Source organism: Strix uralensis, chromosome 1 (assembly GCF_047716275.1).
Source record: "Strix uralensis isolate ZFMK-TIS-50842 chromosome 1, bStrUra1, whole genome shotgun sequence".
NCBI classification, from domain to species: Eukaryota; Metazoa; Chordata; class Aves; order Strigiformes; family Strigidae; genus Strix; species Strix uralensis.
The window spans coordinates 84,492,823-84,508,926 of record NC_133972.1 but is presented as its reverse complement, the minus strand read 5'-3'; the positions used below and the strand labels follow the sequence as shown (position 1 = coordinate 84,508,926).

The 16,104-nt window shown below is 40.7% G+C and overlaps 1 protein-coding gene across 6 annotated transcripts in view; it reads right to left on the bottom strand.

Moving 5' to 3' along the window:
* DROSHA (drosha ribonuclease III) overlaps positions 1 to 16,091 on the bottom strand; it is a 75,718-nt gene extending 59,627 nt beyond the window's left edge. Inside the window, exons 1-8 of one of the 6 annotated variants that reach the window (XM_074873838.1) lie at positions 16,027 to 16,079; positions 15,350 to 15,447; positions 14,621 to 14,738; positions 12,602 to 13,459; positions 9,339 to 9,431; positions 8,149 to 8,380; positions 7,115 to 7,256; positions 3,352 to 3,506 (exon numbers count right to left, since the gene is read on the bottom strand). In XM_074873838.1, coding sequence (XP_074729939.1) covers positions 3,352 to 3,506; positions 7,115 to 7,256; positions 8,149 to 8,380; positions 9,339 to 9,431; positions 12,602 to 13,452 — 1,473 coding nt within the window. In that variant the 5' untranslated portion in view covers positions 13,453 to 13,459; positions 14,621 to 14,738; positions 15,350 to 15,447; positions 16,027 to 16,079. Of the gene's footprint in view, positions 1 to 3,351; positions 3,507 to 7,114; positions 7,257 to 8,148; positions 8,381 to 9,338; positions 9,432 to 12,601; positions 13,460 to 14,620; positions 15,867 to 16,026 lie in introns of those variants that run through there. The other 5 variants (XM_074873846.1, XM_074873818.1, XM_074873829.1 and 2 more) reach the window with 5 other exon arrangements.
* Positions 16,092 to 16,104: the final 13 nt, after the last annotated feature.

Below are 16,104 nucleotides of genomic sequence, written 5' to 3'. Positions count from 1 at the left end.
AGCCTGTCATGCTTAGATTAAGTGGATGTTCTTAAGCCAATAAAACTGAAAACAGTATAGACTAATGTAAGAAAACTGCACAATAGCATTAGAACTTCATCACCGTTCCAGAAGCACAAGATGGAAAAACGCTCTCAGCAGAATTGTACCACTCTACTATCATACATTTTTTTCATTTCTTACACATACAAACAGCATGCTGTCTGCCTAAAACAAAATTCAGGCCCTAAATATGCACATGCAAATATTTACATACTGGAATCTCCATGTTCAAACAGTTCCACTAAATTCACTGATGGAAATCCCACCCCTGACTAACCCCTCTGCCATGCGGCAAGGCTATCACCCAAAATATGCAAACCAGATCATTTGCAGATTTTACTCGGTACTTTAAAGAACTAATAGCAACACTTCAAATCCATCCTGTGAACAGATCAGTAAAAAAAAGGAAGGGGGAAATAATATCCACTTCAGTGTCCTGTATGGGTGCCTCAAGTAGCTATACCAAAAAGGGCCACTGCACAGAGTATAAAGCTAGTGTCTGTCTTTCCACTTTTATGACCAGGTTCAATGCAGACTATCAATTACTGCAATTCCCTAAAGCTTTCTGCTCTTAACATCACGCCCAATGCAGAAATCCAACAAAAAAATACCCAGAACCAAACCAGAGAAACAAATTAAGTTCCCAACCCCAGGCTTTAATGGAGTTTTTCAAAGTTTGAATCCAAGAACAGAAACTTTTTTTCAGACTTAGAAAAACCTCAACAACTTTGCAACGCAATACAAAACCAGCAAAACTTGCCATGCCATTATAAGCAGTTTGAAAATGTTAACAGCATCCATGGTGGGGCTAAATAGCATCATCACAAAACAGATATAATGTGAAGATACCTTAGGAAGCAAGAACCACCAAACTGCTGTTAATGTACTCTTTAGACAGTTGAAAGAGGCACGCAACTTTTTAGTTTTGATGTTAATTCTCTGAATCTTCATCTCAATTTAATTTCTTCAGACTGGCACAATGCATACATGCAAAGCACCATAAGAAGTAGGGCACTTCTCTACTCCTTTGGAAACCTAGTCATGCAATCTTAACAACAGAGTGACAGGACAGCTTTTTGTTCACACATTATTTTTCCACACTCTGAGACCCTTGAAGAAAGTACAGGCTCAGTGAAATTGAATCATGCTTATAGCTAAAAGCATACTTTCTCACTGGTTTATACAATCACAAAACAGAAGAGTTAAAATAAGCTGTCAATAGCAAATTGCTCATCACTCCCTCAAAAATAAGGGCCTACTGAGGCTATTAAAATAATCATCACTTATTTTTGAAAATCTCATCCTGAATTCTTAGCTCTGTTCAGCACTAACACTGCCTCTGTTACATTAAATGTACAGACCAAAACTGAGAGAGATGTGAAGTACCTGTAAAGCTCAGGACTACAGAAACAAGTCAGATACATATCTATCTTGTCCCTGATGACACTGCTCATGGACAAAAATGCAGAAGAACAATCATGAAGTGATGATAAAATTATATGAAAAGATCACAATTTTACCTAGGCAATGGCTTCTAAGTTTCTCTGACCAACAGGGCAACACAAACAAGCAGGTAACACTTGTAAGGAAAAGGCCACTGTGGTGGCATCAGCTTTAACAATTTATTTTCTGGCAACTGCCAGCACTGCTCAAAATTACCCAAAGTAAAAACCACACTGCTCAGATTAAGGGTTGGGAAGATCCATCCTAAAAATTTAGTTCCATGTCAGAGAGTGTACTTGTACATGCCAGTGTGCACAGCAATCATTCCTGTTTTATGTAGTGAGTTAGAAAACCATTTTGGCATACCAGATAAATACCTAGGAAAACTACAAAATGTTTTCAAATAAAATCTACTCAGAACTAGTACAGAATTGACAAGCTTGCCATGATCTGATTTTAGCCCCTTAGAATCATAGAAGATCTCAAGTTGAAAGGGACCCATAAGGATCATCGAGTACAACTCCCTGCTCCTCGCAGGACCACCTAACACCAAACCAAACATCAGCATGCTCCCTACCATCCTCAGACTCAGGTGCTTTGGGCTACAGCTGCCAGTTTGTACTGGGATGGGGCCCCATTCTGTACTGAGGCAAGGCCAGGGGATCCCATTTGTACTGGGACAAAGCCCAGTCTATACTGGGAGGAGGCCAGGGGATCCAGTTTTTACTCAGACTGGGCAAAAAGTGTACTGGGAATGGAGCCAGGGATTCCAGTTTGTACTGGGACAGGACCCAATCTGTACTGATAAAGGGCCAGGGGATCCAGTTTGTAATGGGGTGGGGCCCAGCCTCAACTGGATGAAGCATCAGTCTCAATAAAGTTTTTGGGAAAGAAAGTTTTCCAGCAGGAAACTCATAAACCACACATTCCTGAACCTATTCATTGTACAGTTATTTCAATTCTTTTTATTTAGCTAATATTCTGGCCTAGAACATTACTTTGAAGTGTGCCCAAGAGCTACACAATTTTTTCAGTTAAATATCTAAACAGTTCGCTAATTTTGTTTTCCATGCAAATAAAAACAGCTAGCTATGCTCAGTCAAAATATTATTTTTTCTTAACTAGAAGCATAAATATGAGTCTGTAATAGAATATTCAACAGACCTTTGAATTACCACAGTGGCAATAAGAATTGCAGTATCTCTTCGCATTGTGATTTGTTGCACACTAAACTTATGCATCACACAAAGTGCCAGAAAAATAAATTTACTGATGTGCCATTTGACAATGAGTTAGAATAGACTGTAAAATATTTAAGTAAGAAAGATGAAGATGGCAAATTTGCAAACAAAAACTAGTCTTCTGTGCAATGTATACATGCAAAACAACACTTCATGAGCTGAGCAATTACATTTAATGAGAACTATAATCTCCATGCAATTACAAAAGAACCATTAGACAAGAAATTAGGAGCATTAGCTGCATATTTAAAACATTATTTATCATAATGAGCTAACAGCTTTTAGGTGAAAAATTTGTAAAGGAGGTAAAGTCTTTTCTCCATCCCAGAATTCATCTGTGTACCTTTATCTCAGGGCTAAGAGGACAGCATTAGTACACTGTTAGCAATTCAGGTTTTATTAACACTGTCAGACATGACTCCAGCTGAATAATCCCCAGGATTCATGAGCTGGAACCACACTCTTGAAATCAAAAGCGAAGTGCTTTGAAGAAGATAAGAGAGAAAAGGGAAAAGAGGGGTAAAAAATGCATATTGAAATAGATGTCACTCAGCATGTCTGACAACAATGCAGGTCTACAGGGGAGAATGACTTTCAGACACAGTACTTTTTCCTCTCACCATACCTGTCCTGGATCATTGTACCACAGCTCTTCATGGAGACGATCAGGGTGTGCTTTTTTACGCTTAATTTCTGCAATGACGTCAAACACATCCGAATCTGAACTGCTAGAGCAGCTGCTGTCTTCTTCAGAGTCACAGTCTGAGTCACTGGAACTCTCTGATGCACACAGGAAAAATAAAGTCAGATGAAAAACACTTCCACACACTCTCTTCTCCAACAGCAATGCATTTTCTAACATGACATAGCTAACAGTGCATACTCAAAAGCTGTGCATGACATTCACACTAACAAAAAGAGCAACTGCATTTTTAACTAAAAATCACAGCAAATGCTATGGATATTAAATGCCTATAGCAACTTATCCTGGTTTTGGCTGGGTTAGAATTAATTTTCTTCCTAGTATATGGTATAGTGTTGTGTTTTGGATTTACTATGAGAATAATGTTGATAACAAACTGACGTTCTTAGCTGTTGCTAAGTAGTGCTTATACTAAGTCAAGGATTTTTCAGCTTCTCATGCCCTGCCAGCAAGAAGGCTGGAGGGGCACAAGAAGTTGGGAGGGGACACAGCCAGCACAGCTGATGCAAACTGGCCAAAGGACTATTCCATACTATACGATGTCATGCCCAGTAAAAAGACTAGGGGGAGCTGGCCAGGAGGGGTGGATCGCTGCTCGGGGACTGGGCTGAGTATTGGTCAGTGGGTGGTTAGCAATTGCATTGTGTATCACTTGTCTTTCTTGGGGTTTATTTCACTCTCTTTTTGTTATCTTCCCTTTCTTTACCATTATTATTATTACTATTATAATATTTTATTTTTATTTCAATTATTAAACTCTTATTATCTCAACCCACAAGTTTTACTTGTTTTTGATTCTCCTCCCCATGCCACCACAGTGAGGTTGAGGGGGAGTGAGTGAGCAGCTGCATGCTGCTTAGCTGCTGGCTGGGGTTAAACCGTGACACAACTGCATCTGTCTGCACGCATGAGAGATTGCTGTTTGGCTGTCCAGCAGCAGCACTGATCAGCTGTAGAACAATTTCAGTTAGTTGACAATAAAGATTATAGAGTTATAACCAACACAAGTATTACCGTAAGGTTTAAAAAAAAAATAATAAAAAAGATAAAAAAGAATACATATAAGGTCAGTAGCATGAGCTAAACAGAACCTCTGGTTGTTTAAAAGTTTATTCTGCTTGCTCTGAGCAAAGTGCTTATGTCTTGTTTCATTTTACCTAAAAATGCTCCTGTCTGTAGCAGGATATTGTCTATTCAAGAGTTGCAAAACAGCACATACATATAGAATTATTATAGAACATGTACTGTTATATGCATTTTTCAAAGTCAATTATTTTTAATAGATCCATTATCACATATTAGAAACCACAGACAAGAAGAAAACCTGGAACTACTAGCTGAGTGAATCCAGTTATATGTTTTTTGGAAGCCCTGTTCTATGAGTTTTCTTCCTTTATTTTTTTTTAGACATTTTTCTTTGTATTAATTGAAATAATTTTTCTGATGTATCAGATGGGAGAACAATGCTAAAGAAAAAAAAAGAATAGAAGGTGGTCTTAGACTTGCTAAAATGTCTCCTTTGTGGTGTTGTCGAAGTAACATTAAAAAGTGTCTGGACTTAATTACAAAAAAAATCCGAAAGACCCCCCACAAAAAACCCAAAGCCTGGTCTCACGTTATCTTTAACCTCCTGTGGTACTTAAAAGCCACTCCCTTTCTTATCCATGTAATGTCACTCATTTCCACATATCTCCTCAGCTCCAATTTAAACAAATGCCTTCATAGCCAAGACACATACCATGATGCAAGTAAGGTTTATTATTCCTGGAAGGAGGGATGCAATATTTCTTCCATTTCTAAGTTTTGACTTAAGAGAAAACATATTACTACACTGCCAGTGCTTTGAAATACTGTGGAACTATGATTTAAAATATGTGTATTTATTAAATACAAGACTCTCCTTAGTTAAAAGAAGAAGGAGGAGCGAGAGAAAATGAGAGAATATTACTAGTAAGATAAATTTTCCTTTTTTAAAAAAAAAAAGAATCAAGATGTATTTTTATATAGTCCATAATTCAGCATAAGGTGTTACTAAAATATGTCCTTGGGACATACAGTTTACATAGTTCATATATGCTCAGTTGAAATCACGTTTTGTCTAACTGTGCGTACATGCATATTCCTACAAATATTCAGAAACACTTGAGATTTAAAAGTTCTCTGATAAACATTAATCAGTTGTATAAGTCTACTTTTAGGTGCAAAATGAGTGTGGAATCTGTGAGTTCTGGAAGTTATTGAAATCAGCCTTTCATGATCTAAAAAGTGCTCTTGGGAGTGCATTGCTATCTCACTACAACACACAATTACTGCTAACACAAGGCAGAATAGTGAAAGCGTTTACTTAAGCACAAAATAAGACAAACTATTGACACTATAGAAGCATGGCTGTAGGAGAAGCTGGCACAAACACCAAGTCAGCCCAGGGGACCCGCACAGAAACAGAGCCTTCAGGTCCTCCAGAAAGAGTGAAAAAAGAAACACAGATAAGTTGCTCTTGGCAACTATCATATTTTAGCATGGAGCAGCAAAGGAACTCTTTCTGCAGAGATCTGAGGAAGTGAAGCTTTACGCAGGTATGTTGAATGAAGCAATTTTGTCCTTGCTTCATCCACGTGAAAATATACCTCCTCAAAAACCCTATAACTTTGCTAGTGATTCCTGAGTGAATTTAAATACGTGCAAATCCACTGTTCAAAAAAAGTAAAAAAGGTTTTTCCTTTACTAAAGTGAATTCACATTTCATTTATTCTGTTTACTTTTTTCTCTCACTTTTATTGTATCTTATATACTGCCAGCATGTAACTGACCATGTCATTATATACCTGTACTTCAACTTCAGAATATTTGATATGTGATTTTTAATGAGTTGCTAGGCTCAGATATGAGAGTCTGAAGCACCTCAATGGGCAAATATGAAGCATAAGTTACAAAGCAAGCCCAACAGAGTATCTAAATTAATGGGATATGCCTAAGAACTTCTTGAACCAATGCAACTGAAAAACACACTATGAAACACTGAAATGCTGGAAGTATAAAAGGAGCAGCTAACAGTTCTCACAAAACAAAGTAAGAAAAATAGCTTTCACTGACTTCTGAGTAGACAAATTGTTATCAAAAAGTATGCCCTGCTAATTCAGTCAGTGTTTCCCCAATAACTGATACAGCTAGCAGACTTATTTCACTGCAAGATCCATATGGGCAATGCACAACAGTGCAGACAAACTATGTTTTGAAAAGATACTTCTGCATAAGATTTTAGTAAGGAGAGCTGCATATTTTGATTATCCAGAAGAAAGATGAACTCAGTGCCATAACAAGCATCCATGAGAGTTTATCACCACTACTCTTACTTCCTTTTTAGAAATATAAGACCAGAAGCTCCTCAAAGCCTCTTGTGTGCCATGCTTTGGCCTATCTGATCATGCTCAGGGTGCTTTCATGCCATGGAAGAGACTTTACCATAAGGCAGTGCTGGATACTCTCCATTTTCCCTTAGGCTTTCTGGGTAAAGAATCTAGCTTTACTTCAGTCAAAAGCAAAAGCAGAACTCCCATGGATATGTAATACAAAGGAAGGATTTAAAAAACACATATTAACCTACCAACATTATTAAATGCACACAACTGCCAAAACCAGGTTAACTACAGATTAATTTCAGAGCTTTGTCATCATTTCTATCTACCTAAATCTTCATCCAGCTTGGTCTTTGGTGGCTCCCATGGTGGCCTGGCTGCTTTGGCCTTCGCCTGTCGCTTTCCTAACTCCTCGTCAAACTTTTCATACAGATCTCGGAGCTTGCTTGTTCCTACTACAGTAGAGTCACCCTGTTAATTAAAAAAACAGAACAACAACAATAAAAAAAGACAGCGTCGAAATAGTGCACGAACACAACATGTACCAGTGTTTCATGAAGAAAAGCAAGAGCGGGAAAAGACAGATCTGTGGAGTTCAATGAAACATGGAAATACTTGTTAGGGCTTTAGCATACCATTACATTGCTCCACCAGGTGAATTAGCAGAAAGATGACTTCATCTGCTGGTGCATTATCATCAAACCTTTGGCCTAACGAAGCAGAACTATGGCTAAGAGTATTTAGTACAACTCAGCATTGATTTTTAACAGGTTTAGAAGAAACAGGAGACCTGTTAAAGTATTCTGCAATTAAAAATAATTTTATCACACACAGGAAACACAAAATCCAGCTCATTTTGTTGCCTGCTTTAAATCACCATAAATTCACTCTCCATGTCATTCTCAAAAAAAACCCACAACCAACCATGAACAGAAGAAAAACACAAAAAAACAGAAATCTCCCCCCCCCATCACTACTCCACCAGCAAATGTTATTGTCAAGCACAAAGAATCCTGACTTCCTGCTTCTGTACAAAATTTCTCCAAGGCTGTGGGAATATATGGCGCTTGAGGCTTCTTTGCTCAAATATAGGTATAATGGAAAAAAAACCCACCCTTCCCTCCTGGAGACAAAAAAGTACCCCTCTTCCATGTACCACTAATCTGAATGCAAACAGACAGAAGAAACTGATGAAAATAGAGTATCAACAAATAAAGCCCTTAACAGGGTTAAAAGACTGAGATGGTTGGCAGGAGAGAAGGATTAAATGACAGAAGACATGATCCTGATGAAGGGTTCATATTAATCAAATAATCAATAACAGACTGTGTACAGTGATTTTAGAGTTCTCTCACAAACATACCACTTGATCCATAGGGTCATTGGAATAATAGCTTTCAGAATGGGTACAGCGAACCCAGACTGGCTTAAGTAATTCCTCATCTTCCTCTTCATTTTTTTCAGATGCATTCTCCTCTGATTCTTTGTCTTTCATAGCAGTATAATTTTTCTCTTTGCTGGAGCTCTGGTTCTCAGACCACCTTTCTCTGTCCTCCTCCCATCGCGGTCTCTTTCTCTCTCTGCTTGGAGACCGGCTTAGTGGAAGAAAGCAAACAAAAGCAATTCTCTTTATTATTTTAACAGTGACAGTTTTATAATGAAAAACAAATAGTTTGCTTCAGATCAGTATATCATTCTATCATAAATAACAGTAAAACCCAATTGCCTCTTCCTGCTTTTAACTTGCACCATAGAGTACTTTTAGTTCTGACCTACTATAAAAAATGACTTAAAACTGAAAGTGCTTTTGTATTTTAAACCTTATTCTAGAATTTAAAAAAACACATGCTATTTTAGATTAAAATTCCTACTTGCATTCTAGGTAACCTTCTTTTAATTTTGTTCCAAAGTTGGAAACTCATCACTAAAAACTAAAAGTCACAGCACTCACAACCAAAAGTTACAACATAAAGAGGTTTTAATACATAGCCCACAAACTATTTGCATGAGAAAAGAAACAGGGTTTTATTAGAAGGATTATACAGAAGCCACACTGCTTGTGCTACTCTCTTGCATTCCTTTGAACAAACCAATCTGTGATATTACTTATGTATCACAAGAGTAATGCTTTCAAAAGCTAAATATAGGAAAACGACTTTTTTTTTTATCTCCTCTGTCTACAAAACCAATAATGTTGCACTGGTTTCAGCTATCCAGGATTCAGGAGGAAAGAAGCATCAATATAAAAAAAGCTCCTAAAAGATGATCTAAACATAGAATGACTTTAAACAATCTTAGTATTTTACAGACTGGAAGCAGATGTAATAGGAAGTCTTTAGGACACAGCAATGAAGCCCTATGTCCAAAGATTAATCCTGTTTCTAACTCTACAAGGCCTTGAAATAACTGACATTTGCATGTATAAGCAGTGGTTATAAATTTGACACTCATCTTTTCTGTGTTTCAAACCAGGCACATATGCATACACAAAAACTCAACGTGTGGATGCACAGAGTCTCAAATACACAAGAGACCGAATGTAACTTTCCTTACCTTCCTGCTCTCTTGTAATCTTTTTTGTAGGATCTGTCTGGTGATGGTGATCTTCTGCTGTCACGGTGCCTATGTCTCTCCCTCTCCCGCTCCCTTGGAGAGTTCAAAACATAAGTTAAATGAGAAATCTGGCATTTCATACATTCCAAACCTGAAAGGAGCACCGAAGCAGGCTGACACCATGTTATGCAAAATGACACACACATGCTGATTGCTAAAAATCCAGACATTCTTAATGCTGACCTTCAAGAAATTTGTAAAAGACCATCACCCATCTTGTCTTTGTCATAAAGCCATCTATCTTGATATGACAGTTAATTCATACCATCCATAAATTCACCACAGGACTTGTTGCCATTCTTCCTCTTCTCCTCTTATGAAAGGCAAAGGGTAAGATTACTGTATGTTTAACCCTTCTCAATGCCTCAGGGAAGGGGAAGAAAACCTATTCCATGCACAATAGCTTTGTCAGCACAGCAGCCATTCAAGTGTTGCAGGCAAGCCCTCTGACAGTCACCTCAAGCACACACAAAAACCTGACAGACACAGAAAATCTGCATCATGCTGAAACTGTGAATCTCATCTACAAGACTCAGCTTGCACATACACATAAAGAACCTGACCACTGAAACATATTTCTGGGGCAAAAGAGCTTTAAATTAACTGAAAGCTTGGGGAAAACTGCCCAGCAGAAAAGGACCTGTGGGTTGTAGTTAACAGCCAACAGTGTGCCAGGTGGCCAAGAAGGCCAATACCATCCTGGCTTGTATCAGAAATAGTGTGGCCAACAGGACTAGGGACGTGATCGTCCCCCTGTACTCAGCCACTGATGAGGCCTCACCTCGATTACTGTGTTCAGTTTTGGGCCCCTCACTACAAGAAAGACATTGAGGTGCTGGAGCATGTCCAAAGAGCAACAAATATGGCGAAGGGTCTAGAGCACAAGTCTTGTGAGGAGTGGCTGATGGAATTTGTGTTGTTTAGCCTAGAGAAAAGGAGATGCAGGGGAGACCTTATTGCTCTTTACAACTACCTGAATGGAGGTTTGTATTGAGGTAGGCATCAGTCTCTTGGCCCAAGTAGCAAGCAATAGGACAAGAGGAAACGGCCTTAAATTGCACCAGGGGAGGTTTAGATTGGATATTATGAAAAATTTCTTCACCCACAGGGTTATTAACCACTGGAAAAGGCTGTCCAGGGAAGTGGTTGAGTCACCATCCCTGGAGGTATTTAAAAGATGTGTAGATCTGGTGCTTAGGGACATGCTTTACTGGTGGACTTACTAGTGTTCGGCTAACGGTTGGACGTGATGATCTTTAGGGGCCTGTCCAACCTAAACGATTCTATGAAATCACTGTGTACACGAGGCAGCAAAGATCACACAGGCAGGTTTCATACTCTGCTGACAACTCATTAGTCCACAATCATTTGTGTGTCTGCCAAACCTCCTAGTAAATAAGTCTGCTGATACACACAGAATTATAAATATGTGCCTCAGGTGGTTTGGTGGGCTAACAGAATGAGTCAAGATTATTTATGAACATATGTATGTATGTTTCCACATGCATAACATGAAATAGAATGTACATTTACAAAGCACAAAGTTTATAGAAATTATTTATTGTTCTTCCCCACACTCATTCATCCTTCTCTGCCTATGCTTTGTTCAAGCATGGATTTCTGTCTTCAGAAAGAGCGTATTTTATGCCATGTGATTTGCTTGAGATGGATGTTGTGCAAAAAACACACCAAGGCTGGCAAACAGTTCTTATTAAAGTAAGCAGATACATTGTCAAGTAGACCTGGAAGCTGTTGGCCTCAAGCAGTAATCCACAAACATTTGAGAAACAAGCTACTGAAAACACTCATTTTCAAAACTTAAAACTGAACTTTAAAATCAAAACAATAAATTGTGAAATTATGTGGCAAATAGTTGAGTCACCTACAAAGGGCAGAAAATTCCACAGGCTCATCATACAGAAAAGGCCAGTGCCTTAATGCCAGTTGCATTCAGTTTTAGGAAAATCCTCTTTTGGAAATCAAAGAAAATTTACTGAATGTGAGATTTGGGTTTTTCGGAATATAACTGTCTAAGGTTCTGTAATTAAATCTCTCTAAACCAAAGTGGCTTCATTTCCACAGGCACTATGTGTAAATTCATGTTTCACATGTGACATGAGAAAGCTCAGCTTCTAGAATTAGAGCATGTGATCCAGGTGCCCTGATATTTAGATACTTAACTTTCCAGTATTTCTTTGAATATTCTGACCTAGACCATTAGACACGAAAAGAGCCACCAAGAGAGCAAATCTAAGACATCTGAAAGATTTAACTGATGATGATTTGCTCTAAAACACCACACAGCAAACTGCATCAGGTCAGCTCATAATCTGCAAGCTGTGTGTGTCTATAAAGCATAAGGACACAAACTTCATGATACATCCCAAAATAAGCAGTCCACACTCATCCAGCTGAATCATCAGATGTCAATGTAGTCTACAACTTGCCTATTTCTTTTAACTGGTGTATGATAATTTTCAACTTAGTCCTCTCTTCGAGATCACAGGCTGGCTTGCTGAGGTCTTCATCCTGAACAGGATCACACAGGCAGGTCTAAGCACTCACTAGAAGGTCCTGTGAAGCCTGCACACATCTGCACTGGTCTCCCACAAGGATGAGGACAGAGCAGGATGAAGAACACTGCACAACATGCTTTTCACTAAAACACCTCACTGCAGGGATTAGATATGTGCGCCTATCGGACAAGAAAGCCCCCCAGGTAATGATTCTCTACAAATACGGGGCTTATTCAAAAAAAAAAATCTAAAATCAAGTAATATCTGGAACCCTAACTCTGGTACCTAAATCTTGAAGTGCTTGGACGTAACCCTTTGTAAGGCTCAACTTTGCACATAGTTTTTGCACAAAGTTGTGCCAACTCCACTTTCATGCCACAATGTGCATAAGTTTCTATGGTAAATACCCATGAGAGTAGAGCACTACTCAGCAGCCCACTCAAGTTTTCAAATTAATTTCTTTCCTTCTACCTATCTCCATGGACAAGGGCAATAAGTGTGCCAGCTCACAAAGGCAAGGCAGAAGCAGTGTACCTAAAATACGTCAAAGCAGTAGCTCCTTCCATCAGACTCAACCCCCTAAGCTAGAGGGAAAAACAAGGGTGAGGGAAGAACACTGATGAAACCAAATACTATGGGACAATGACGACAGCTCTCCCTCTGCAGGCAAAAGGTACCTCAGGTTACCTGTTACGCTCGTAACTTCTGTGATGAGGCGATATCCTTCCTCTGTCGTAATCTGTCCGGTGTCGACTGCTTTCCTGCCTCCTCCTATCTGGACTCCGGCCTCGATCCCGACGATCCCCATGGTTAGTGGACCGATGCCTGTCACCATGGATGTGACTGTGTTCACGATGTCTGTGGTCATCGTAGTGCTTGCTCCTGTCCGGGGATCGTCGATCACTTTGTGATTTCTCTCCCTGGTATTGACCTGTGTGCCGAAAATGGCTGCTGCTGCCACTGCTGTTGGTAGTGTTGCTCTGAAAGGAGCCAGAGTTGTGCTGATAGCTATTGAAGTTTGGTGGTGGGAAAGATTGCTGCGAATACCCTGTGGAGTACACAGGCTGGTAGTTGACTTGCTGGGGTATGACTGGCGGTGGGGGAGGATGTGGTACTGTGGGAGGAGGCATCATGTAAGGAAAGGTGCTTTGCCCAGCTGGAGTTCCTGGCACGGGAGCATTGCTAGGATTTGGCACTGGCGGAGGAGCAGGAGGGAAGCACGGAGGCACCGGGAAACTCTGCCTCATCTGGTGGTTTGGAAAGGGTGGCCTCATGGGACACTGGCTGATGGGATTTTGTGTGGAAGGAGGCACTGGAGGAGGATAGGGCACAAAGTCTGGCCTGGGAGGCATGTAACCAGTGGTTGGAGGGGTTGAATAGGTTGTTGGAGGGGCAGTTTGCTGGTCATACTGGTATTGTACGGAGGGCTGCTGTGGGTGAAGCTGCCGTAGGTTCTGAGGGCGGTAGGTCTGTGTTGAAGTTCTTGCTCCTGGTCCCCCCTGACCACGGGGACATCCTCGCCCGGAATGGAAAGACATGGCTCACCTTTAACGAGGAAAATAAAAGTCCAGCATCACACAATTTTTGTAGGATGTCCTTAATGCATTTGCAGGAACTACTCACAAAGAGCTGAAATTAGTTTCTGCAGTTTCCTTCAGCAGAAGCAGTGAACGATGCCCACTGACTGTCACTGACTTGCGCTTTGTGCTCCTTGGACCTCTAGTACAGGTCACTTATGTCCCTTTGACTCCTTTAAGCCTCTAATCCACAAAAGCACTCTACTGTCTTTAACCCAGAGCCCCAACTGGTCCATGCTCTCTGAAGTAGGGCAACGTTAATTTCAACAAATGACTGATACGACTGGCCAAGGATACAAGCACCTCTACTAGTACTCACTAGACACTTTGATGTAAAGCCTTCAGATACCCCACACCAAAGAAAACACTCATTTTAACAACTGCAATTTTCATCTAAAGTCCCATAACAAGTCCTTTCTAAAACACGATTCTACACTTCAGGCAGAATGGCTTTACTAACACCTCATTGGAACTTTCCCAGTCCAACAAATCACATAAATTTTAAATGAGATAGTACCAATTTATGTTCACAATTGAGACTCCAATTTAGTAAAGGACCAAATTCAAAGATACTTCAAAGTATTTTAAGTTAGGTAGGTGTATTTTTGTGGAACGAGAATCTTACAGGTTACAGAAAAACTTTTATGTAGACTGCACTGTAACTCCAATTTCATTGAAATAAACAGTTCTCAAAAAATCCCTCAGCTGCCAGCTTGGCCCTCTTACCTTTCCAGCAATAGTCACTGCTTCAAGCAGCCTTAAGTCTTGCTCAAAACTATGCATGTATTCAATGCACTGTATTAATGTTTATAAATGAAAACCACTGTGCTTCATTAAAGTTAAAATTCATTCTTTAATTACAGTGTTAAACTTCCAGAACTGGAAAAAAACATTTAAAATAAAATAAAAAAATTATTCATGGTGTCTTGGCTGGAATGGATAGAGAAAAAAAAATAGTTAAGCAGTCGCAGGAGTCAAATCCTGTTTTCCCTGAGAGGAAGGAGACAAAGAAAGGAGAGACACACACATAATTGGAAAGATCACCAGATAAAGAAAACAAAGCCTCCCTTTTACTGAGGCTTTGAGGATGCTGATGCTGAAGTAGTATAGGCACAGAATATTCTCCCACCTGCTACCATGCAACATGGCCAACCCAGACTGCTCAGAGCACTCCTTTCAGCTGCATTCTGCTGCCAGCGAGGAAAAAGATGTAGGTTGCTGAGAGACAGCAGAACACTTCTGGTGAACTGGAGGGAGAAAGGAAAAGAAACAAAGGGGCAAAGGACTGACATGAAGGAGGAAGAATCAGGAAGACCCTAAGTCTCTCCTTACACATTCAGGGCTTTGTGGAAGTCACTGGAATTGGTGGTGGCAGCATTCATTCCCTCTCCAGAGCAACCATAGGCCAAAGTAAGTGAGAATCCTGCATTTCTAGCAGGTAGGGGCCATGATGGTAAAGCCACTTGTTCCTTCCAGTCAGCCTGTGACTTCTCAGTACCCTCCAACCCTCTAAAGGCTCTCAGAAGCAATGGGGGGGGGGGGGGGGGGGGGGAAGAGTCCATTTCCATTATTTTGTCTGGCAACAGTGCAAATTTTTGTCATTATTAATTCTAATCCATTAGATGCTGAATCAATTTTGCTTCAGTTCTCTAGTCATGATCTCACATAGCTCAGGTTTGTAACTGAAAACTGTTTTGTACTTTGCTGACATTTACCTAATTTTATTTAAACAGGCTGAGCTAAACTCTTGTTATCTTAAACAAATTAAAGCAAAGGCCACTGTACCACCATACCTTGACTTAAAGCACATTTCTTTTTAAGGTATCATAGCATTCAAACAAAAGGTCTTGTTTATCACCTCTCTCTTAAACAGAGTTCCAAATCTTCCCCAACGCCAGATAACTGCTCTGGTTCTACCACCTTAATGTCACTGGTTCAGAGTGCACAGAATCGCAGCTGAAAAAAAAATACCCCAAAAAATGAAATTATTTTAAACTCCCAAATTATTTTAAAGCTCCTTCTGCTACAAACTTTGGTCAGACTCAGTTTTCCTTTAGATTTGAATAAGTTCAAAAACACTGGAAAGGCCGAACTCTCCTTTTCCTGTCACCTAGAAATTTATTGTGGTGGGGGAAGCCATCACACACAAAAGTAACACCGGTTCCTTAAAGAACACCGAAAAAACTCTTCTCTCCCTGTAGACACACAGCTGAGAGCAAGAGGGCACCGAGACTCGGCCTCATCCAACTACCGCCTGCCAACGGTCTGTAAGGGCCGCCAACGGCCAGCGAGGGGTCGGCAGGACACAGAGCGGAGACAAACCCGGCCGCCTTCCCGCCGCCGCAGGGCCCCGCTCCCCGCGCGGAGCGCTCTCCTCAGCCGCAGGCCGGCCGGGCCCGCCTGGGCCCCGCCACCCCGACCCCGCGGTCCTGCCCCCGCCGCCCGCCCTGTCCCCAGGCCCCCCGCGCCGCGCAAGGAACCGCAACCAGAGCGGAGCGGCCCAGGCGAAGCCCCCACCCGCCCCGCCGAGCCCACCTTGCCCCCCGCCGCCGAGGCCGGCCCGGCCCACAGCGCGCCGGCTCCGGAAGAGGAAAATGGTGGGAGGGTGCTGAG